At 36.9% G+C, this 25,081-nt stretch overlaps 1 protein-coding gene and 2 long non-coding RNA genes across 6 annotated transcripts; 1 reads left to right on the forward strand and 2 right to left on the reverse strand.

The window, feature by feature from the left end:
* Nucleotides 1-259: 259 nt before the first annotated feature.
* LOC126596034 (pathogenesis-related homeodomain protein-like) lies at nucleotides 260-5,590 on the reverse strand. Of its 4 annotated transcripts, none has more exons than XM_050262473.1 (12): nucleotides 5,266-5,590; nucleotides 4,460-4,954; nucleotides 3,838-4,003; nucleotides 3,463-3,586; nucleotides 3,247-3,359; nucleotides 2,866-3,138; nucleotides 2,021-2,254; nucleotides 1,711-1,866; nucleotides 1,493-1,543; nucleotides 960-1,232; nucleotides 758-829; nucleotides 260-586 (listed from the first exon to the last, which is right to left on the reverse strand). In XM_050262473.1, the coding sequence occupies exons 2-12, from the start codon at nucleotides 4,930-4,932 to the stop codon at nucleotides 305-307; spliced, it is 2,217 nt and encodes a 738-aa protein (XP_050118430.1). In that variant the 5' UTR covers nucleotides 4,933-4,954; nucleotides 5,266-5,590; the 3' UTR covers nucleotides 260-304. The 4 variants fall into 4 exon arrangements, with proteins under 4 accessions (XP_050118430.1, XP_050118431.1, XP_050118432.1 ...); XM_050262474.1 differs by having other exon boundaries at nucleotides 1,777-1,866; nucleotides 5,266-5,589; XM_050262476.1 differs by having other exon boundaries at nucleotides 353-586; nucleotides 758-845.
* A 552-nt stretch (nucleotides 5,591-6,142) lies between these two features.
* On the forward strand, nucleotides 6,143-7,375 carry LOC126597516 (uncharacterized). Its single transcript, XR_007614276.1, has 2 exons — nucleotides 6,143-6,579; nucleotides 6,964-7,375. It is a non-coding gene; the product is annotated as an uncharacterized LOC126597516 (long non-coding RNA).
* Nucleotides 7,376-19,507: 12,132 nt separating this feature from the next.
* Nucleotides 19,508-22,313, reverse strand: LOC126597314 (uncharacterized). Its single transcript, XR_007614209.1, has 4 exons — nucleotides 21,971-22,313; nucleotides 21,781-21,869; nucleotides 20,917-20,979; nucleotides 19,508-20,199 (listed from the first exon to the last, which is right to left on the reverse strand). It is a non-coding gene; the product is annotated as an uncharacterized LOC126597314 (long non-coding RNA).
* Between the last annotated feature and the right edge of the window lie 2,768 nt (nucleotides 22,314-25,081).

Consider the following 25,081-nt stretch of genomic DNA (forward strand, 5'->3'; position numbering starts at 1 on the left):
GATCTAATTTATAGAAAGAATTATTTTTCATTTTAAGGGATTAGTCATGAATGAAATGCTTCCCTTCTAATCCTTCCATTTAACGAATAATTCATCTCCTGCATTCAAGTTAGAACAGCACTGCATTTCTTCTTCAACCTAACTTTAGAACAAATGAAGCCGCTAGGTCCAATGTCATAATATAATTGGTTGAAAACTTGAAAAAAAAATAAAAAATTAACCAATTATTTCCGGCACATTGAAAATTTTCTCTAATGACTGATACAAAAAAATGCTATATTTCATTCAGAAAACTGTCAAATCATCAAACATTTTCCTTTACTTCTGCTATTGGAACATAAATCACAGACTGTTCATGCAATCGAGATATATTTGATTTCTGCTTTGCCTTCACGATTTGAAATTTCAATAATTTCTGTCTCATGTATTCTAGCCTACCTTTGGCTTTACATAGTCTCTCCATTTCGAGCTCTGGAACTCGACATCCATCTTCACCTCCTCCAGCGATAAGGTTGGCTCTCTTCTCCTTTGTTCGTGTATTCCTAAGCTTCTTCAAGCTCACATCATCACTCAACTCTTTTCCATCCTATATGAAAGCAAACCAACACATGAGTAATCTTTGTTTTCACTTTATATTTTCAACACAGATAATTGGCAGTAAATATAGTATCTAAAAACCAAAAAAGTCCCTAATCTGCCACTTTATATTTTACGAAAAATAAGTAGAGACAAGCACAAGTCTAAGAGAAGATTTAACCAAGTGAACTAGTTGAGGAAGGCAAAGGCGAGGGTTCCTGAAGAATTCTCTGATATACCAGAATTCTTCTTCCTACAAAAAAATAGTTCTGGGAGATAATTGTATGAGAAGTTTTCTTGCACGTATGTAAAAAGGTATGATATGGGGATTCTGAGATCGCAAAGTCAGGTGAAGTGCAGTTGGTTTCCAGAAACTCACAAACCTTATTCTGAAGGACAAAGACCTTGCTGCTCTTTGCACGTGACCCACACGAAGGACCCTTCTGTTGACTCTTCTTCAAAGGGCTGCTTAGTGATTTTGGATGCTTTCTCCGGAAGGCCTTAGCATTCTTTGGCGAATGGACGACAGTTTCAGCTAAGGTATCATCATCTGAATCTGATGCCATGAGATCAGCAGCTTTTCCAGTCACATTTTCATATCCCGGTGCCTTGGAGATTCCAGGAGTAAAAGTGTCAAGGTCTTTACCACTCGCTCCCTGTTGTGCAAAAGATCCATTAACATAGTTTATTGAGAGACAAAAAATCCTCAGGAGTTAAGATTTAAGATCCTAACTCTCCATGGCTCATTCACCAATATAATCTTCGTTTAAAAGATTTCCAACTCCATACAAACCTTTGATTTAGTAGCGATAACAAAGAGGCTAAAACAGATAAATGAAAAAAAATACAAAAAAAACAACAATAGTAGAATCGAAGAAGATGGGCGTATGAGAAATAACATGGACAACTAGCTCACCTTTCTGGTTTTCAGAGCTAAGTAACGTGCGTTCTTGAACCATTTACTAACCTGGAAATTGCAACGTTAAAATTATCAGAAGCTACAAAACCATACCTACACATTTTGACATTCCTTCAGATTCACACCATAATTCCAAATTTTCAATAAAGCAGAATCCAGAAAGACAATGTATTTGACTGGATGAAAAACAATTTGGCAAGCAATAAAACTCATACCGAGCAACGAATTAGTTGATTGTTCAAGAAGGCACAAACAATCTGTAGTTCATCCATCGCCATTACCTTCTCAGGATTAAGGCCCAATTCTTTTGAAAGATTATCCTTGACAGCTCTAGAAGGAAGTTCATTCTCAGAAAACACTTGGCGGAGCTTCTGGAATAAGAAATTACAGCAGAAATTTTAGTCTAGGAAATTACATATACTACCATCAGATTTTAAAATAGCTACGCCAGAATCATTATGGGTGCAAGTGAAGAGAGAGAGAGAGAGAGAGAGAGAGACAGGGGAAAGGGACAGGTTCTAATACCTCTACTGCATTTCGAGGAATTCGGAAACATGACCTTCTAACTTGCGTATCTGAAGAGTGTTGGCTGGATTTCTTTTCTGAACGGTCAACATCTGGATTTCTTTCACTTTCATAGAGAGTCATAAGAGTGCTGGCTGCATCAGATTCATTCCCTCTCCGCTTTCTTTTACCGGGACCCCAGTCTTCATCATCACTAATTTGTTCAAGCAAAGGACCATCTTTTCCAAACATTTCCTTAGGAGAAAACAAATATGCAACACAGTGAATATTGGACCGTCACCTCAAAGAATGATTGTTATACAACAGATACAGTGCCCCATTATTATCCACACAATATAAACTTTAATTAAACCTCAAAGGGTTTAATATATATTGATTAAAATATGATACGAGCATTTCAAAAGTTGACTATATCCTAATAGGCATGTTTTATTACCAAACCATCCACAATCAAATATATAAAGAACACCAGCAAGCAATTTCTAAGTAATTCATTATCTCGAAATTTTTAACTCTCCTATGTCAGACTCAAAAGTGGAGTCCAGTTGAATGTAAAGATAAGGTACAAGGAATTAAAGGTCATACTATAATTAGAAATTTAAAAATTACAATTCTCGAAAGGTTGAGTCGTGGAAACAACCTCTTTGCAAAGCAAGGGTAAGGCTGCGTACGATAGACGTTTTGCCCGACCCTTGCTAAGAGGGGAGCCTTGTTGGCTTACGGTTGAGCCTTGTTTAAAAAAAAAAATTTACAATTCTGTTACCAGTCTAGAGTTCTATCTCAATTTTATTTATCAAGAACAAGTGGAAAAAAAGAACTTAAAAAATTTGGGCTTCCATACTCACATCATATAACTTCTTATAATCAACACTTCTTTTCTGTCTGCGGCTGGAAACAATTTCCCCGTCAGTAGATACATCAGAACCTACACTGACATCAGTTGACAATTCCTCTTCTGATGCAATGTCATCGCTGCCTCCCCTGCTGATGCTGCAGCTGTTCTCGTTCCTCTCTGGATTATAATCATCATCTTCAGAATCATCCGAAGGCCATTCTTCATCTGGATTTAATAAGGAATTCTTGCCATGGGGGAAAGTGGCTTCTTCCTTGAAGACATCCTATATTCCGTAGAGAGCCATTAGTTATAGGAATTATTAAAGCAGCAAAACCAAAAGTAATTGGGGGTGAAATTTTGACATTTCTCAATGATTTAGGCAATGACTAACCTGCCAACCACTGTTCATGGGAAAGCAGGTCCCCAGATGAGCATTTACTAATTCTAGTATTTCCATTTTACACTCACAAAATTTGCAAAACCAACCTTGCTCTCCTCGAGGAACTGTAGATTAACAATTGAACTTAGAAGTAGCTTTTGCTAAGAAAACATAATTAGTATGCCGCCAAAAGGTCCAAAGCAAATTCAGAAGAGGTGAGAAACTTACTATTTTCAGTATCCAAGGGAGGATCAAGACATTTTTGGTGGAATGCACAATTGCATGTCCCATCACATAGTATAATATCATTATCAGGGAAAGCTTCGTTCAACTTGCACTTTGCACAGAATATCTAATAGAAAGAAAAACCAGAACGTGAATAAGCATGAAACCAAGATAAGGAGGTATCACCTCATATGAGGTATTATTTCCAAGGAGAATCAGTTCTAACGAAAAACAATAAAATCATTCTTGCTCCAAAACTATCAGTAGCCTACGCTTGGGAGCTATCGGAAAGGCCAGACCTTAGCAGAGACCACAATTAGGGGATCCAAACATCCCTTGTCGGCACATACAAAAAGGATAGTAATGCCATGTACTTACATGTTCATGAGAAACAGATCCATCTGGAGAAATAAAAGAATCTGCAATGCTTCCTACTGAGCTCAGAGAATCCAGTTGATGAATTGCATCACGGATTCCAAGCTTGCAATTTAAAATCTGCTTATTGGCTCTCTGTAGTTCCATTTCAGGCCTAATCTTTTCTCGACTGTGATAAAAGTAATAATTAAACGAATTAAACCGCATAACTATGTACTATAGAAAGGAGCCCAAGAAAACACCGCACATTCTACATGCTTAACTGATCATCACCACTTGCGTATAATAAAAATGATTGCAATTTAATTCAAACATGACACTGCAATGTTTTCAGTTAATTTGAGACTTTGAGCACATAAAATTTACAAGATTGTGCTCCTGCTATTAAAATGATTGAAAATGTACATTCATCGAATAATCAAAACATTAGCTTCTAAAACTATCCAGTCACCTCTTTATTAAAATTCTGTTTTAACATAAAATATTATTCTTTTCAAACCAAGACTTGGAAATTTCATGACTCTTTTCCTATGTCTAGCTTAAATACTAAATCATTGATAGAACTTATGAGACATATAAAGGAGAAATCAGGAAATGAAGATATGTATTAAATGATCGTACATACCTCTGACCCTTCCAACCTTCACCGGCATAAGCGTCAATAAGGTTGTGCTCCAGTTTTATTTTAATCAAAAGGTACCTTGTCCTCCTCTGCAAGCGAGAAGTTTCATCCAACTCCTCCTTATCCTTTTTCGGTTTCTTCTTTCTCCTCCTTTTTTCTCCTCTCTCATCAGAGCCGTTGTCTGATAACTTGTTGTGTTGAAGTTTCACAGCAGACGGATTTTTGGAAGAATCTGTATCATGCTCTTTACGAAATCCTTTTCTACTCAGCAATTTATTGTCAGCATCATAATTCCTTGACGCCTTGCTTGAAGAGTTGGCACCTCTCTTCTTTGACAAGGCTGAAGCAATAATGGTCTTGGACGACTTTGATTTTGGTTTTTTAACTTTTGGCGACGAAGTTAGGTTTGCCAGAGAGCCGGAATAACCGGGTTTCCCGTACTCCTTAAAGGATGATTTCTTTCCAGGAACACGCATATTTTTAACCAATGTATCGGTACTGAAAATCAAAACAGAAATCAGGTTAGCATTGACAAAACAGCTCCTCTTTACGAAGTAGATAATTACTTAACTACTGAACCAAAAAGAACAATTTCAACATAGCAAAGTAATCAATGAAACAAGACTGAGTTACATGCAATCATCTTTCCTACAAAGTGGAATATCAATGAATTAATCAGGTGATATGTCAATGCAGACTCAGAAGCAAGCATGTGACCTTCTGCCTCCCAATCGGAAGATTTTATTTGGAAAAAACAAAAAAACTCAGATCACAAAATTCAAAGATTGGAACAGAGCACCAAACCTCACCTGAAAAAGAATGGAGATCTCTATCAACTGTTGGCCTTTGAAGCTGCTGCAACATACACACACATATACATTCATATATAAGAGCAAGAGCTTTGGAATTGTCGAGGCATTGATGGGTTTTGGATTAATTGCTCCAACAATTTCAAATTTTGAAACTTTTTTCGGTTCTTTGGGGCTTTTCAATTGTGCTTTTCGGTTAGTACTCGCAGTCGCCGGCCGGTTTTGTTCTTCCCGAAGCGCCACCCGAAGGTCCCTCTCCCTCTCTAAAAGGACTATTACCAAAAAAGTCCTAAATATAATGGTTCAGTTCTCGAATGCTCGACGTTGGATTATCTTTTTGCTGTTGATATGCATATAACATACGAACGACCAATATGATTCCATCATAGAATATTTTTCTGATTTTTTTTTAAATTTTAATTTCTTTAAAATTTACTCACAACTAATTGATGAATTCCTCTACACAACTTGTAACTAATCGGTGAAGTGTAGTAATATATTTATGGGAGCTTTAATCAAAAGGGCTTGGGCTAACTTTTTTTTAATGAAAAACCATTATAAACTATTATTTAATAAAAATGATTTAAATTTTAATCATAAGGACACAAAACTTTTACGAAAACTAAAACACACGGGCTCAACAAAAAGCCCAAACTGCATAACAATTAATATTCCAAAATTGCCCCTAACGGAGCCTAACCCAAGCCCGTTAGCCAAAGTTGCAGTTACTAAAATTCATCATCCCTCCAACGCCATTAATGTTCACCACTGGAGAAGCAACGACGGCAGAAGCCGTGGAGGAAGAGGAGGCCTTCCGCTTCTTGCTCACTTCTCCCTCAGGAAAGCAGCAAAAGAAGAAATTGGGACCCTCTGGAGGATCGATGGCAGGAGAGAAGGATTTGAATTTGCAGTATGTTGTGGATCTCTCGCAGTCAAGCTATTTGTTCACTCCGTTCTCACCGACGTTTCCTGCTTCCACTTGAAAGAAAGGCAGACCGCTTTGGTGAGTGTGTCTCTTTCAGATGCCAATGTGCAGTGGCTATGGTGGAATTGGGGTTCGCGGAGGAGACGACCAGATTTTCAGTGAAAGGAGAGGGGTGATTGATTTTTTGTATTTATTTTTTTTGTGTTTAATTGCATCATCTTCATTAGGTATATTTTCTGCAAAGTAATTGAAACACCCAGTGAACTCTGATCTTCTGCTGACTATATGTCCTGAACTTTATTCGATATTAGGAAAAGTGAGGAAGAAGTCACGGACAATGAGCAAGCTGAAAACTGGTTCTCTTTTGACATCCACCCAGCGCATTTGTGGTGGGTAGTTTTCACATCTAAACTTTCATTCCATTGCCATTCCTCTTTTTCTGTTGTTTAAATGGATTTTCTTCTACATGCGGCTTATTTATGCTGCTGTTAAAGTGTAGTATGAGGATTCCATTCTAGATTGAGATGATTATCTGGTCTTGGCTTTGGCTTGATTGCCATTACCTTGTCTTGATTTCGCTTCACATTCTTGAGTTTCGGATTCATTATTGTGTTCTAGATATATATTCCCAATACAAGAATTTGCCATTGTTAAAGTCCTAGGCTCAATATGTAATCTGTACTCTCTATCTCAAAATAAATGTGGTGATTATAATTGAAAACTTTAAGACTACTGTAATTCTATTGCTGATTGCAACCCCGTGCTTTGTGTAGACATGTTCATTGCTCTTTGTAAAGATTCCAATGGATCATTGACCAAGCAGGAACTTCGAGGATATGCAGATGGGACATTGTCGTGTAAGTCGGAGATGCCCAAGAAGATCAAAAGAAGGCCAATGACTTGATGAACATGGCTTTTGTAGATCCAAAATTGCTGTTTTTTTTTTGTCTCCCTTCAGCTTCTCTTTAAGCAAACATGTAGAGAGTATAAAAATCCAACTTTTGGGTTTCTTTAGGGTTGAGCGGGAGAGAGATTGGGCATGCAGAGAAAGTTGGCAGGTTTTTAAAGGGAGGAGTTGTAAACTTACAAATGTGAATTATTTATACAATTGAATACTGAATATGTATTCAAATGAACATTGGTAATAGCATTATTTATTAAACTAAACACTACCTATTTCTCGAATTGAATATGAGTACTATCATTATTTCGTAAACTGAAAGCTGACTATTTATTAAACTAAACGCTGACTATTTCATAAATTGAACACTGACTATTTCTTAAATAAACACAAACTATTTCTTAATAAATACTGACTATTTCTTAAATGAACATTGGTACTATCACTATTTCTTAAACAGAATATTAACTATTTCTTAAACTGAACACTAACTATTTCTTAAATAAACACATGCTATTTCTTAAACAGAACACTGACTATTTCTTAAATGAACACCGGTACTATCACTATTTCTTAAACTAAACACCAATTATTTCTTAAACTGAAGACGATACTGTCATTATTTCTTAAACTGAACACCGACAATTTCTTGAATTAAACACCGACTATTTCTTAAACTGAACATGAAACTGCCACTATTTCTTAAACGGAACACTAACTATTTCTTAAACTTAACACTGACTATTTTTTGAACTGAACATCGGTACTACCACTATTTCTTAAATTGAACACTAACTATTTATTAAACTGAACATTGACTATTTCTTAAACTAAACAATGGTACTACCACTATTTCATAAACTAAACACATACTATTTCTATAACGATTTAGGTTCGTGATACAAACAATAAATTCTAAAGTACAACGAAAGGGTGTCTTTAGTTTGCCTGTAAGCAATGTAGTTCGCCACTTCAATCAAAGGAGCAATTTTTGCTTACACGTATAAAGAGCATGGAAGATGCTTCGGGAATTAACATATTTGTCACTCATAATGCACCCTCAGCTAAATGATTAGGTATTATTTATGTACATACGTTTGAGATGTTATGTTGCAATGTAACAATTTATGAGTGTTTTGTTCGAAAAAACGTTTTATGAATTGTATTTAGAACAACACATATGCAATGAAATGTATAGTTTTATTTGCAATTTGAATGTTGGTTTAGTGTAATCAAAGAATCAATACCAACATTTTATTTACTGGGATTTCAGTTTTGTTCCATCTGCTCATAGTGCAATTGTTAATTCATAAAATGTGTTCAAATCTTCTAACTTTTATTTTCTAAAAATAATAGAGGAGATAGTATGCAACACTACATTATTATTAAGTTGGGTAGATACTATAGTTTAACTTATGCACTTTTTTTGTTTCCATTCAATGCTCCATTTGCTTTATTTATTACATACGGAAAACAGCAAGCTAAATAGTCAGTGTTCCGTTTAAGAAATAGTCAGTGTTTAGTTTATGAAACAGTAATAGTACTAGTGTTCCGTTTCAGAAATAGTCAGTGTTTAGTTTACGAAACAGTGATAGTACTAGTGTTCCGTTTAAGAAATAGTCAGTGCTTAGTTTACGAAACAGTGATAGTACCAGTGTTCCATTTAAAAAGTGACTTAGCACCCTCGTTTTTTATAATTTGCTTAAATGCATCCAGAGAGCTACTATATTTAACTGCTGCTCCTTAGGTCATCATCATCCGTGGCGCACTGTGTCAATGGGGTAAGAAGCTAATCTAGCACCAATCGTAACTCCCCATCCCAACAAGAAAACAAGAAGCTAGCAAAGAAGCTATCATGCAGGCCACCAGTTAAAACCACAGGTTTTAGAGAATCGTACATTCCAAAGTAAAGTCCACAATACACGAAAATTCCAACACAACTAAACCATTAAACTGCCTTTCAACCACCCTTCTTGGCAGCCTTGGCATTACTTGCCAAACGTGTTCTTGCATAGTCCCGAGAATATACAAAAAGAAGAGATGAAGCACTAGCAGCACCGCCTGATGCCAAGTTCCTAGCGAACCACTTCCAATAGCCATTTTTATCCTTCTTGAAGTTATTATACACTACCTAACACACAAAAACAGTACCTGTGTCCAAACAACAAATGCTAATACCAAACTAAAAACCATAAGTCATCATTCCTAGAAAACAACTTTTATCTTATGCAGCAGGCCATGTTCCGGCTCGAGGACGAGTTTAGATCCTTGGTCGAACGCGGCGGCGAGTCACGAAAACTCAATCGTGTGTTTCGTGGTGAGTCGAATGGCGTGTTGTCGTTTGACTCGGGAGATGATGAAGAAGAAGATGAGGATGAGGTAATCGGGGATGGTGAGGAACACCAGATCCTTAGTGCTCAGCCGATCGGTGACTACGACATCGTGATCGATGCGCTTCCTTCTGGAACCATCAACAACCTCCATGAGATTGCTAAGCAGATGGTGGCGGCGAGGTTCAGAAAGGAGTGCTCGCACGTGTACAGAAGATGCCAGAGAGAGTTCCTGGAAGAGAGCATGTCGAGGCTAGGCTTGCAGAAGCTGAGCATCGAAGAGGTTCAGAAGACGCCATGGCAGGACCTCAAGGACGAAATCAAGCTTGCAGATATTAGACGGAGAGATCGAAATAGGGACGGAGAGATAAAGCTTGCCGTCAGGGGCAAAAGCGGAATGTTATTGCTTGGGCCATTCTTATTGGGCTGATTTAAATTAAAATTTTGTACTAACCATTAAATAAACTTGTAACATGGTTTTTGGTTAAAACTTAATGTTTTTAAACCTTTTTGGTTAGTTTTCCTAATATTTATTTGCTCTTCTTTTTTATCCAAGAGATATCTGGGAAGGAGAGATCATAGTTTAAAATATCCATAATATCCCGATATTTCCATCGAAATTTCCGTGTTTTTGGACTACCGATATTTTTTTGGACTACCGATATTTTCGATATCATCGATATTTTAGACCTTACTAAGTCACGCATGTATCTTACCATGCAATGTATAAAGTGTAAAATATTGTATTATTTCATTATATATAAATGATTATGGTGTGTTTAAACTTCTTTCATTAATTACTACATATTTTCTACACTCACAATGTTTGCCAGCTCGCTATATAATCAACTTAAATCAGTTATATCTATCATGCAATGCATTTCCTTCCATTTTTTTGTGATAAACTAATAGATAATTGACTAAATAAACATCATGCAAAGTTTCAATAAAAATTTCCAAGTTTTTCTTACAATTTCCGTGGTTTTTATTCAATTTTTATCGATATCGATAATATCCCGATATTTCCATCAAAATTTCCGTATTTTTGGACTACCGATATTTTCGATATCATCGATATTTTATACCTTGAGAGAGATTAAATAAAAAGTACCGTACTTAACGAATGTACAAAATAAATTTAATCACTTGAGTTTGTTGTATACAATTACAATATAGTTTGGGTACACTAATGCAACAAGTACAATATAGTTTGGGTACGCTACTTGTACTTGGGTTTGAGACGATGCTATACTACATGTTAGAGCCTAGGAGTGGGCATCAAACCTACGAAAAGTCGGTTTAGTTTGATTTTGACCAAGAAAAAAAGTCAAACATTTTAAAAACCGAATCAAACCTATTTACTTTTGGGTTGCTTCAGTTTTGATACTTTTGAAACTGACAAAAAGCAAACCGAACGAATCATGTATCTTTAAATTATTAATTACTTTAATTTGCACCTCTAAGCTTATTGTCAGTTATTTAGCGACCTTACTATAAACATATTATAAGTTGTAATGACTAAGAATTAGGAGGTTTACATGATATTTATGTGATGTTCTAATTAATAAATCGTTTTTTAGCATGAGATTTTATTTAATTGAAACTCAATTCTTTTGACTTGATAAACTTTTTGTGTTCCGAAAAGCTTAATATTTCAATTGAATTGAAATGCTTGAGATCTGTGGATGTTTGAAAGACTAAAACTTTTGAAATATTGAACGTAGGGGTGGGTTCAAAAAACTGAAAACTGGAAACACCAGACCAAACACAGAAAAACAGAAAATCGAAAAAACTGAACCAAAAAAAGGAAAACCGAACCCAACCGAACTTTATTAGTTTGGTTTCAGTTTTAGAGGTTTGAAAACCAAACCAAACCAAACCGAACCGAACCAAATCCCTTTACACTTAAAATGATGCCATTTTAGTGATAGTCCATCCTCCATATTTGACTTGATGAAGATTAAAAAAATTATTGAAAGAGCAATATAACTTTTCATATATGACTTGATGAAGATTAAACAAATTAATGAAAGAGCAATATAACTTTGCAATGGTTAAGGTAAAGAGTTTGCCCTTAATATAAACAATTGAAGACATGCTTGCAAATAGAAACATGGAGAGAGAGAGAGAGAGAGAGAGAGAGAGAGAGAGAGAGAGAGAGAGAGAGAGAGAGAGAGAGAGAGAGAGAGAGAGAGAGAGAGAGAGAGAGAGAGAGAGAGAGAGAGAGAGAGAGAGAGAGAGAGAGAGAGAGAGAGAGAGAGAGAGAATCGATGGGCAATTCCTAACAATGCATGTGACAACACCACCAATAGATTGCCCTTTCACCCTGACGATATCATTAATGGTAGCGATCATCTTCTCTAGGATTCCTATGCTTGTTCTGGTATTCCTTATTACTGAGGAGATAAGAAACAAGTTGATTTGCTTTTATTAGTATCAGGACTCGAGAGGAATGTTAAGATCAGTTTTTTAGGTGTGTGACATTGATAAAAAAAATCGAAACCAAACCGAACAAAACAAAAAAAAAAGAAAAAAATTGAATCGAAAAAAAGAGAGAAATTTGAATTGAACTGAAATTTCAATTCAGTTTCAGTTTCAGCAAAAAACTAAATCGAATGAAACCGAACCAACCCCTAATTGAATGTACTTTTTAATTATGGTTTGAATAAATGTAGAGTGCTACTAGACCCACCCCGTTGTCCTATTTCTTCACCCACATTATAATTTCACCCACCATAAAAAGTTAAAAAGTTAAAACATTATTTCCACACTCACTATTATTCCTAAAATAACCTCTAATTAATAACTTGTCATAAATTTGTATGAATGCTGATAGGAGCATATTTATGCAACTTAGTTAGCTTGTTTTCTTGCACTTTTATAGTTAGTTTGTGGTTATTATAGTGTTTTAAGCTATTTTCGTGTGTTTGTAGGTCCAAATGACAAAGTTGGCGAGAAAGTGCAATTTGGAGCCTTTTGAAGCAGTTTTGAGCATAAAATGGATATCACATGCTTGGAGTCAAATGGATGGACGAAATTGAAGATCAAAGGAGGCAAGAAATGAAGAAATGAACATGAAGAACAAAGAGTTCAGAATTGGAAACCAAAGTTTCTAAAGTTGGAAGTTGCTATTCTTGGAGGTTTCCATTCTTGAAAGTTTCTACTCTTGAATTGGAAGTTTCCTAATCTTTTTTTCAGCTTTGTTCTAAGCCCATGCCGCACCCTAGGGCCCTAATCCTTTATTTTCTGCTAAGTTTAAACCCTAATCCATCCACCCTAGGGTTGTGCCGCACCTAGTGTTCTAGAAGCCTAAAAATCTGCATAAAATCCTAATTCTTTTCTCCCTTGGATGGGCCAAGCCTTTTATCTCCAAAACCCTAACCTTTTCCCATCAGATTTTGTGAAAACCCTAGCTTTGCCGTGCCTATATATATGTGTTTTTAAAGCCTAAATTCGTCACCACCCTTCACACCATTCAGAAACACCTTGCCGCAACCCTAATCACCATTCTACATCACAAAACACCATCCTACATCCATATACATCTATGCCGCACCTTTTGGAGAAGAAGGAGAGCTTTGTCGTGCATTCCATTGATGAAGGAGGGCCTTGTGCGCAAGCCATCTGCATCCTTGGGAGTTTTAAGAGTTCTTTCTTCCCTCGTTTCAGTTTCGATGTTTATTTTAATTTGCTTTTCAATTGCTATGAACATGTGGAACTAAACCCTTATTAGTTAGTGGTGAATTTGAAGCCATGGACATATGTTAATATGAATTGATTCCTTTTAGTTATTGTTTCGTAAAATATGAATGCGATTTACTTATCTATTTGATTGATAACTTATTCTTGTGTGTTGATTAAGGAGGCCTACTTAGTTTGCATGCTTGAATCTGGTGCTAAATTATAAGGGACTTTCACCTAATCGTTAGGAACTTATAATTACAAGTAGTGGAGATTGTTAGTCACAATCGTGTTAAGTAGATTCTTGGCAAAAATATCATGCAGTTCATAGTTATAATTGCCTTGTCAATGCTTATGATTTCCATGGAATTTAATGATCTTTGAATGTATCTCTATCATGCTGTTCATATAGGGAACTTGAGAAGAATAATTTGGGTTGTTGCATGCATTCATCCAATTCAATGAATTTAGGGAAATCTGATAGTTAATTTGTGCATTCACGATTAATTTGAGGCATTGTCGTTCATGGTTTAAAGAAACAATACTGGAAATTGATTTATGTTGCATATGTTCATGTGTGGAGAATGATCCTCTAACTAGCTTTTCACCCTTGAATTCATCTCAATTTCGTTTTAGTTTACTTTGATTTGCAATTTGTTTAGTTTTAATTCAATTTCGTCAGAAATCAAACACCTTTTTCTGTTTTATATTATTAGGTCAGAATCTGTCCTAATTAGGTTCTTTAGAGTGTTTTGAGTCAATATAGGTTAGGTTTAGTCCATAACCATTGTTTGGGTCTTAGTTTAGTCTTCAATTCGTCCAATTTCATCTCTAGAATCTGTTTTGAGTCTTTTAAGTGTTTTCTGAGTTAGTTAAGTTACAATCTGTTTTCTTTTAATCTTTTGAGTCAAAGTAAGTTTTAATTTCGTCCAAATCACTTGTTAGGTTTACAATTGAGTCAATTTCACTTAGTTTTGCAGATTTGAGTGTCTTAGGTCAGTTTAGAGTCTATAGAGTCTATTCTTGTGTTTTTAAGTCTAGTTTAGTGTTTTAGAGTTTAATTTGAGTAGATTAGCAGCCCTAGTTAATCCCCGGTTTAGAACGATCCCTACTTACATCTTTGCTACAATTGTCATCAATAGGGTTTAATTTGTGTGTCAAGTAATTTTCACACCAAATTTTGGCGCCGTTGCCGGGGATTAGCAAACTTGCTAATCCCTTGTTTGTGTCGTGTCTTAGGGTACCTTCCAACATAATGATGAGGATTTGGTTTTTAATTGCATGACTGTTAAAGAAAGTTACAAACATGGGTGGAAGTTTGATATGCTCTTTGGTTTATGCTTGGTTTTAGTTAACGTTTACGAATTCACATGTAATCACAAAGGAAAAAAATAAGTTTTTGTAACATTCTTGAAGGAAGGAACTCAAACTAACGCTACAACCCTGAGAGACTTGAGCCTAAACTTTATTTGGAGAGTTAGTAATCTGTGATTTGTTGTTTTCTAAAGTCGTTGCATGATCTCATTATTCTTTGCTGGGTTGCTACTTAGAATACGTTTTATCACTTTAGTTCCAAATACTAGAACTCATACCCGTTTCATTCAAAACTTAAAATTGAATGCATAACATATAGCAAGATGAAGTTGTTAGTAGTTACCACCAGAGCCAAAAAGCCTTCGTTCCATGCAATTGTTTTTGTAGGTTTTACCCATTTGAGCCTTAATTAGCCTATTTTCTTTGTTAGCTACATTATCCTCACCTAGCCTAGAATAGGACTATCCACACCCTTGTTCTTAAAGTATAGTGGATAAAAACTTCATCTACAATCGCTCTTCAATGTACTAGTGAATCCACCTTCCCAAATTCAAGTACCCTATTTAGGCATGGCTGGGACTTCATCTACACTCGGCGTGCATACTCAACACCACCCCCAAACCCACTTACCAGAACCCTCATGTGCACCTGTTCCCCTTCTATCACCAACCTCGATCACTAAAACATACGAATAGGAAAACCCATCAGCCTCCGCCTCCAAACCCACCAGCCATTTATACAATTCAACCGACTTCTGCGAAGTTTTGCACCAAGCGTGGCCTCTGATCATATGGTTCCCCACAGTACTACCTGTGTCTTCAACATTTTTGAAAATTTTGAGGGATTGATTGAGACACCCAAAAGCAACGTAGAATGATAAAATTCGAACAAGAATGTAGCTTTTTTGTGAGTCCATGAATTGTTAAATTGGGTGTGAATTTAGGGTGTGCTTGCAAATCACTGGAAGCAACTAGTTTTTTTCTTTGTCCTTATATGTCATTTTATAGGAGGTTAAAATTGACTTTAAAATTTTTATTAAAAGATGGGTGGAGAAATAAGACAGCGGAGTGAATTTATCAGCATTTTAAACATAAATCAACAAAACCAAACCGAACCACTGCATACTCGTTGGTTCAATTATATTTTCGGACAAAATGATTCACGCCCACCCTTATTAGAGCCTCACCTTTTGATTTTATTTTCAACTCTGTTGGTAAATTAACATTTGATAACATTGGCAGGGTTGTCCATGAACTAAGAGCAACTCCACCATGTGGAGTAGCCCTAGCGACAGGCCCCAAAACAATGGGCAGTAGCCCGAGCAACCACGTTCAGCCCATCCGGGCAATTGAACCCGAGGGGGACCAAGGGAGAGGCCTCGAGGGAGGGGCTTGGCGAGAGGTGATGACCCAAGAGCCCGATGGCGAGGCTGACATCAAGCGACGTCAGCCACGTCATGTATCTGAAATGAGTCAGGTGAGTGTTGTTCAAGCACGCGTTGGCGCACATCGCTCGACAAGAATGCAGAAATAGGGTACGCGACGCATATCTGAAAATGTTATCGTTAGGGAGGCCATGTGGCGCCTCCGCGTCCATTGGATCTCAACGGTAATTTTTTAGGTGCGTGACATTGATAAAAACTACAATTGAAGAGTCTGCCCTTAATATAAACAATTGAAGACATGCTTGCAAATAGAAACATGGAGAGAGACAGAGACAGAGGCAGAATCGGTGGGCAATTCCTAACAATGCATGTGACAACACCACCAACAGATTGCCCTTTCACCCTGACGGTATCATCAATGGTAGCGATCATCTTCTCTAGGATTCTTATGCTTGTTATGGTATTCCCCATTATTGAAGGGATAAGAAACAAGTTGATTTGCTTTTATTAGTATCAAGACTCGAGAGGAATGTTAAGATCAATTTTTTAGGTGTGTGACATTGATAAAAAAAAAACCAAACCGAAAAAAAAAAAGAGAAAATTGAATTGAATCGAAATTTCAATTCAGTTTCGGTTTTGGCAAAAAACTGAATCGAATGAAACCGAACCAACACCTAATTGAATGTACTTTTTAATTATGTTTTGAATACATGTAGAGTGCTACTAGACCCACCCCATTGTTCTATATCTTCACCCACACTATAATTTCACCCACCATAAAAAGTTAAAAAGTCAAAACGTTATTTCCACACTCACTATTATTCCTAAAATAACCTCTAATTAACAACTTGTCATAAATTTGTATGAATACATTGTACAGAGTCACCAACAACTGATGGAACTTCATCTAGAATCGCTCTTCAATGTACTAGTGAATACACCTTCCCAAATTCAAGTCCCCTATTTCGGTACGATTGTGACTTCATCTACACCCGGCGTGCATACTTGACACCACCTCCAAACCCACTTACCAAAACCCTCATGTGCACCTATTCCCCTTCTATCACCAACCCCGAGCACTAAAACATACGAATAGGAAAACCCATTAGCCTTCGCCTCCAAACCCACCAGCCATTTATACAATTCAACCGACTTCTGCGAAGTTTCGCTCCGAGTGTGGCCTCTGATCATATGGTTCCCCACAGTACTACCTTTGTCTTCAACATTTTTGAAAAATTTGAGGGAGTGATTGAGACACCCAAAAGCAACGTAGAATGATAAAATCCGAACAAGAATGTAGCTTTTTTGTGAGTCCATGAATTGTTAATTTGGGTGTGAATTTAGGGTGTGCTTGCAAATCACTGGAAGCAACTAGTTTTTTGCTTTGTCCTTATATGTCATTTTACAGGAGGTTAAAATTGACTTAAATTTTTTTATTAAAAGATGGGTGGAGAAATAAGACAGTGGGGTGAATTTATCAGCATTCTAAACGTAAATCAACAAAACCAAACCGAACCACTGCATACTCGTTGGTTCGATTATATTTTCGGAGAAAATGATTCGTGCCCACCCTTATTAAAGCCTCACTTTTTGATTTTGTTTTCAACTCTGTTGGTAAATTAACATTTGATAACGTTGACAGGGCTGTCCATGAACTAAAAACAACTCCACCGTGTGGAGTAGACCCAACGACAGGCCCTAAAACAATGGGCATTTGCCCGAGCAACCACGTCCAGCCCATCTGGGCAATTGAGCATAAGGGAGAGGCCTAGTGAGAGGTGACGACCCGAGAGCCCAATGGCAAGGTTGACGTCAAGCGACGTCAGCCATGTTTTGTATTTGAAATGCGTCAGGCGCATGCGGCTCAAGCACGAGTTGGTGCGCATCGCCCGACAAGAATGCATGCATATCTGAAAATGTTACCATTAGGGAGGCCATGTGACGCCTCCGCGTCCATTGGATCTCAACGGTAATTTTTTCTATACCGTTGGATTTCCAACATTAATAATAAATTTAAAACCTTATTTAATTGCAGCCGTTGGATCTGAGATCAACGGTCTACGTTATTCGCCTTTATAGATTAAAAAAACAGTTTAAAATTTTGAAAATCTTATCGTTGTGCCACATGACACAATCTGGAGTGTTGGAATTCAAATTTTTTTAATCCAACGACAGAGATTAATTATGTGAATAAAAATTAAAAAAACGTAAAAAATTAATAAAAATCCGAAATTTTTTTTTGAAAAATAATAAAAAAAAGATTTTATTTTTCTATAAATACCTTTCATTATCTTCTAGCGTACACCACAATTTCATATTTTCTCAACTACTTTCAACCACATTCCTATCTTTCTCTCAAAGTTTCAATCCAATTTTTTCCAACAAAATGACTAATGATGTAGGTACTAATTGGACGCTTATTGAAGATGTTGCGTTGTGTACTAGCTGGATTGAAGTTACTCATGATTTGATTAGGGGTAATGAGATGTAGTTGCGAGAAATGTAGAGTCTTATTCATACCAATTATCTTGAGAAAATTGGTGGGAAAAGAACCAAAGAATCGATGTCCAGTCTTTGGAAAATACTTAGCCAATCGTTTAGTATGTGGAGAGACGCCTTGGCACAAGCTAGTAGTAATCTTCGAAGTGGAGAAAATTTAGTGGATCATGTAACAATATATTATTTATTTGTTTGTACTATACCCAAATTTATATTAGCTACTTTGATTATAATTATTTCTTCTCCCTCATTATGTAGACACTTCAAGCACAATCTTGGTATAATGCCAAATCCAAAACCAAAAGCAATCATTCACCCGATGGGAATGTTGGAATATTGTCAAAGATTGTCCTAAATTTAGAGTTGTGCCTGTTGGTCCTGAAGTTTTCATGAACAACACCCCTCTACACTCTACGCCCGATCATTTCTCGCATGTTCATGAAGATGACGCAGAAGAAGTGCCCGAAACGCCCCCCTGAACAAGCATCGGGGTTGACCCGTTATCCAATTAGGCCTCAAGGTAAGAAGGCTTCAAAGAGAAAAGGGAGTGCTTCCAAGAATGATTATGCAAAGTATATGGAAGAACTTGCTCGCCAAGGTGAATTGACTTTGGTGCAGGAAATGACTAAATTTGAGGCTGATAAGGCTAGAGATGAGGCAAAAGCTGCATATGTTGAGAGAGAATTTCAAGCTAATGAGAGAAAGAGAGCTACTTAGGCAAGAAAGGGAACATGTTAGAGAAGAAGAATAACTCAATGAGATCGTGACATTATGAACACGCCTGTAGAAGGGAAGTCTTCAAATTCTAAATATTTTTGGAAGTCGGAGAAAGCAGACGTGGTGCGAATGAGGCATGCAAGAGAAGTGAGAGCAAGTGGAGATGGTCCTAGCACGACAAGAGAAGATCATCCTAGCACCACAAATTGGTTAGGTGATGATGAACCATTCACGAGCCCATAATTTTCCAATCACTTTGTTTGTAATCGGAGCCCATAATTTTCCAATCACTTTGGGTTGTAATTTATTATTTATTGAATAGAGTACTTTATGCTGTTTCCAATTTATGGAATTTAGTACTTTATTTAAAGTAAGAGTAAATTTATTTAATTTGGTAATTTATTTATACTAAGACAATCTTTATTCAAATGACATAAATACGACAAATAAAATTATATAAACATACCAAATAATAATTAAATAAACTCACTAAATGAACTAAAAAAAAGCACACCAAATGAAATTAAATAAACAAACCAAATAAAAACAAACACACTAAATGAACTTAAGTATCTTGAGCTTGTTTCAATTCCCACTGGTGCTCTATCAAGTCAATTTGCCGGGCATTGTGCATATATGGCATTTGAAGTGCAGTATATCGTTGAATGAGTCTTTCATTGTAACGTCCATCCCTTTCTAATGGCTTGTGTTGCACGGGTTCTTCAGTGGTGTCATGAGCACAATATATTTGTGTTATGGAATTGTTCATCCTATCTGGCTCATATTCATCAATGACATCATAATTGTACTCATCTTCCACAATCATGTTGTGAAGAATGATACACGTCATCATGATGGATCTCAGCGACTCTAAATCTAACATGCCCCGATCTCGATATTCCCCGAATACCAGGATAGGCACGTGCTAGCCAACACCCGAGGGTGACGAAAGCCATTTATTGAGTGCAAATGCTGAAAACAAGGGATATATAAGACTTATAAATATAAAAGAATAAGGAATATGCATTTAAAGAACGTGTTTAGAGCATACAACTAACTAGAATTCTAAAAGAATTTATATAAAAATTGAATGAACAAAGAAGTGGGTCCTACACCGAGAGGACTCGAAGATGCCGATGCGAAAGTGCCTGGACACTAGGATTGTATGCCTCGATTCTAAGTCCTGAAGGGGGCGCAAAACAAACATGAGTGGACCAAGTTGATATATATATATATATATATATATATATATATATATATATCTATATAGATACTAAAACAGTTATCAATATACTAACCCCAAGGTTTTATGAAAACACATATATAATGATAAACATAGGTTTTCCGAAACCTAGCATGTCGTGCAATGTCTCAAATCATAACTTGTATATATAATAATCACTAGTGAATTGTCTGATAACCCCCAGGCTCCATGCCGGCTCCTCGTCTCTGAGCAAACAATCAGAAGAAAATACACTTCAGGCCCCATGTCGGCTTCCCGTCCCTGTGCTAATTAGTCAGAGGAAACACACTCCAAGCCTTATGCCAACACCAAACTGTCGCCCGGGACGGACCAGAATCTATCCCTACGTCCCGTAGCGGAAATGACTACTAGGTAAGTACGAAACCATTGAACATATATATATTGAAAAACAACTTCATAGTATATAGTCATCCATCATCTATACTATAAAGAGGTGTTTGAAACATGTTCTAAATATCATATCGTCATCCATCGGATATTCTATAAGAACACGGGTTATAGGAAAATAGTAATATTCAAACTAGCCTTAGTAAGCATGTTATCTCAAAGCGTTTCATGAAACGTAATAATTAAATCATGCTTTTCATGTATGCATTTTTATATTCAAAACATGCATTTTAGAAGGGGTCCACTTACAGATACTTCGTCGCGGAAGAGCCATGCAAACTAACAAAGACGGAAACGCCACAATAATTGCCCCTAAGCACATAAAGGGTCCAATTAATAAAACTCTACTCAAATGATTGAATTTGGGAAGACAGAGTTCATAAATAAATTCTGGACGTCGAATTACCCTAAGAAGGGTCCCAGATAAATTTTGTAAACGTCCATAGAATATTCTAGAGAATATTCCCTGACGGAAAATTTTCTAATGGAATATTCCTTAACAGAATATTCCACATAAACGGTTTGAGTCGGTTAGGGTTTAGGGTTTAGGACTTGGGTTATGGTTAGGTTCTAGAATAATGGGTTAATGGGTTTAGGCTAAGGGCTAAGGGGTTTGGGTTAAGCTTTTAAAAATGGTTGGGCTTTAAGAGTTTGAGTTTAGTTTCAAACAAATAATATAAATAAAAATAAAAGGATTTGGGTTGGGTTTAGGGGAAAAAGGGCTTAGGGTTTTAAGGGTTTCAAATTTGGGCTTAGGGCCCCAACCGACATGGCCCAAGGTCCTTTAGAATTGAATAGAAATAAAACCAAAACTAAACTAAAGAGAAATGGGCTTGGGCTTAGTGATCCGGCCCAAAGGCCTTTAAATTAACAAAATAATTAGAAATAAAAGGGTTGGGTTGGGTTGCCCAGGGTTTTGGGCTTGGCAGGAACGGCCCGAAGGGCCTGGGTTTGGTGGGTCGCCGGACCTCAAGAAAAAGAAGGCCGACATTTAAGGTTTTTAGTCTGAAAACAGAGCTAACTTTAAACATCTATAATTTTGTCAAAACGCAACGAAATAAAGTGATTCAAAAACGAAAATCTTAGTTCTCAAAGAGACGAGGAGAATGGTACCTCACACGACGTCTAACTCATCCAGGGTTGGCCGGAACACGTCTCAAAAGAGGGCTGTCCGAGGGAAAACTGTAAACTCGCCGGAATTTCTGGGTAAACTTTAAATAAGTATAACTTCTTCAATACTCAACGAAATTGGGTGAAACAAAAAGGAAAGTTGTAGCACTCAGCGAGACGAAGAGATTGATACCTTACAAACCAGAAAAATCGCAGTGGTTTGGCCGGAAATTGCCTCGAAGGGGACGGTGCTCGTCGGAAAATATGGAGAATGCTCCCCGAGCAGTTTTCACGTTTAAACCTTCACCAAAAACCACTTTTTAGCAACCACTAAACCTTCTAGACTACCAGGGAGAAGGATGGAAGAGTGGTTCAACTTAACTTCGTTTGAAAACACTTGCACAGTGATTGTGCATAGTGCCAAAGATAGATCAGAGATGTGAGGGAGAGAATGGATGTCCGAGTGATGGTGATGGGTGGTGCGTCGTGGCCAGTTGGGTGTGAGGATGAGTGTGTGTGTGTGTGGGGGGTGCATCGGAGAGGAACAGAGAGAGGTAAAAAAGAGGTTAGAGAGAAAAGAAAGAGAGAGAGTTTACACGGGAAAAAGGGAGAAAGATAGGAGAGAGGCCGGGGGACAAAGCTCATAGGGTGGGCCCCACATGGCTCATCAATTAAGATAAAAAAAAACAATTTTTAATTGGGGGTAGGGTGTAACAAAATCAAACATTCTAGAAGCATCCCTGACAATCGCCTAGCGAGCTTGGAGGATACCAAAACAACACTCCATATCTTTCCTGCACCTTTCTTGACAACTTGCAAAGTGTTTTTCCTTTGCACTTCGCGAACGTGGCACTGTTTTGACAAATGATGACCACCTTGGATAAATGTCGTCTGCTAGGTAGTATGGTTGGTCGTACTTATGTCAGTTGACCTAGTATGTGACTTTTGGTGCCTTTTTACTTATGTTTGTTGACCCAGTATGTGACTTTTGGTGCCTTTCCTTGCAGGACATCGTTGAACACTAGGGATTGGGCAAGGACATTGAGGTTATTTTGAGCTCCTAGAACCCCGAAAAAGGCGTGCTGATCGGATCATATTTATATATATTTTTACTTCGAATTCACTCGTCTTTTCTTAGTTAGTTCCTTATATTTTTGAGCTATTTACTTATTTTTGTGTTTATAGGATTTGTTATGCAAAGAAAATAAAAATAGAACAAGTGAAATTTTATGTAATAAATTCGTCAAAACTGTCTGTGTAAATCAGCTTTTAAATAAAATTAAAAAAAGAAAAATAATCATGATTTATGTTTTGTTAAAAGAATGAGGGAGAGTCGGTCAAAGAGGAAGTGGAGTGCACACTGATAAAAGGAAGAATAATAAAGGAAAGCAGAAGGAGTGCGGGACTGAGTGGAAATAATAAAAGAGGCAGTGCGCAGGGGACAGAGAGGAGTGGGGAGGACTCGGATTGGCAGAAACAAAAAAACAAACAGAAAATAATAGAAAAGAAGGCAGGAAGACCGAGGGGGAGAGTGAGAAGTCAGAGGGAGAAGCAGGAATAAAAGAAGCAAACTGACAGAAGAGCAGGGGGAGGAGATAGACACGGGGAGATGTGAGAGACGAGAAGAAGCAGCACGGAGAGGGCAGAAGGCAGAAAAGAAGCAGTGAGGACAGGGGAGACGGAGGGCAGGTCAGAACCAGAGAAGCAGCGCGCGAATAAGCGCAGAGCACAGATTGACTGGATAGAAGAAGCTTCACTCCATTTCTCTCGGTTAAATCTTTCCAACTTATGTTTTACTTTTGGTTTAATTTGATAATAATGTGTAACTAAATTTATTTTGGCTAGAGGTTAATTCAAAGCCATGAATATATTTGTAATATGAATTGATTACCTTCAGTTGTGATTTCTGAGTTGTGATTTAATTTGCTTAACTGCTTGATTGATAACTAATTTGTGTATGTTGGTTGAGAGTGCACGCTTAATTTTCATGCATGAATTTGATGCTAGAATATAAGGGAGTTTCACCTAATCGTTATGAACTTATATTCACAAGTAGTGAAGGTTGTTATCCACAATCGTGTTAAGTGAATTCTTGGCAAGAGTATCATGCGTATTCCATAGTTATGAATGCTTAGTCAATGTTTATGATTTCCGTTGAACTTAATGATCTTTGTTGAATGTCTCTATCATGCGTATTTCATAGTTAGGGACTTTGATGAGGAATAATTTGGTTGTAATGCGTATTCCATTCAATCCAATGAATCTAGGGAAATCTAAGAGTTAATTTAAGCGGACCTAATTAACTTGGAACATTGTGATTTACAATTTAGTGAAAGAACAACTGAAAATCAATTTAGGTTGCATATGTGTCATGTGTGGAGAAGAATCCTCTAGCTAGTCCGTCACCTATCCTTTCACCTTAATTTCATATTTTTGTCAATTCTGTAATTTATTTAAGTTTAATTTACTTCTCGTCAAAACCAAACCCCCCCATTATTAAATTATATTATTTAGTTAGTTTTCATTGTTGTTAGTCTTTTAATTCAATTTCCGTCCATTGCAGTTCCTAGTGTCTAATTTGATTGTTTTCATTATTTTGAGTCATCCTAAGTGTGTTTCGAGGTATTAGAGTTTTTAGCCTAGTTTTGTGTCCTTGAGTCTTGTTTAATATTTTTAAATTAATTTAGAATAGATTAGCAATCCCTCCTAATCCCCGGCCTAGAACGATACCCTACTTACATCTATACTACAATTGTCAAAAAGAGGGTTTAATTTGTGTGTCAAGTAATTTTCGCATTACGTGCCAAATCCATGTATCAAAAGATGTCACCACCTCCAAAATGATACTTTTTGCTCATTTTCTGTCCCCATAAGTGCCTTGCCATGCATTTAGACAATTTTTCCAGGTCCAGTGCATACAATCAATGCTTCCAATCATCCCAGGAAAATCTCGCATCTCACCCTTCTTCAGAAGCCTTTGCAAGTCCATCTTAGTAGGTATCCGGAGGTACTCTGCGGTGTAGATAGATTCGATTGCTCCACAAAACCTCATCAGGGACTCAAGAATGGTTGATTTCCCCATCCTCGCTATCTCATCCACTTGGACTGCAGATACTCCATATGCAAGCATCCGTAAGACAACATTAATTTTTTACTTAGGAAGGAGACCCATAACACCAAAAACATCATTCTTTTGCACAAAGTAAGAATCATGGTTGCAAACAACAATCATGATTTTGTCCAACAAATGTCGTTCTATTTTAAAACGATGTCTAAAGTAAGTATTAGGGAATGCACTGTTACG

The sequence above is a fragment of the Malus sylvestris genome, chromosome 13 (assembly GCF_916048215.2).
Source record: "Malus sylvestris chromosome 13, drMalSylv7.2, whole genome shotgun sequence".
NCBI classification, from domain to species: Eukaryota; Viridiplantae; Streptophyta; class Magnoliopsida; order Rosales; family Rosaceae; genus Malus; species Malus sylvestris.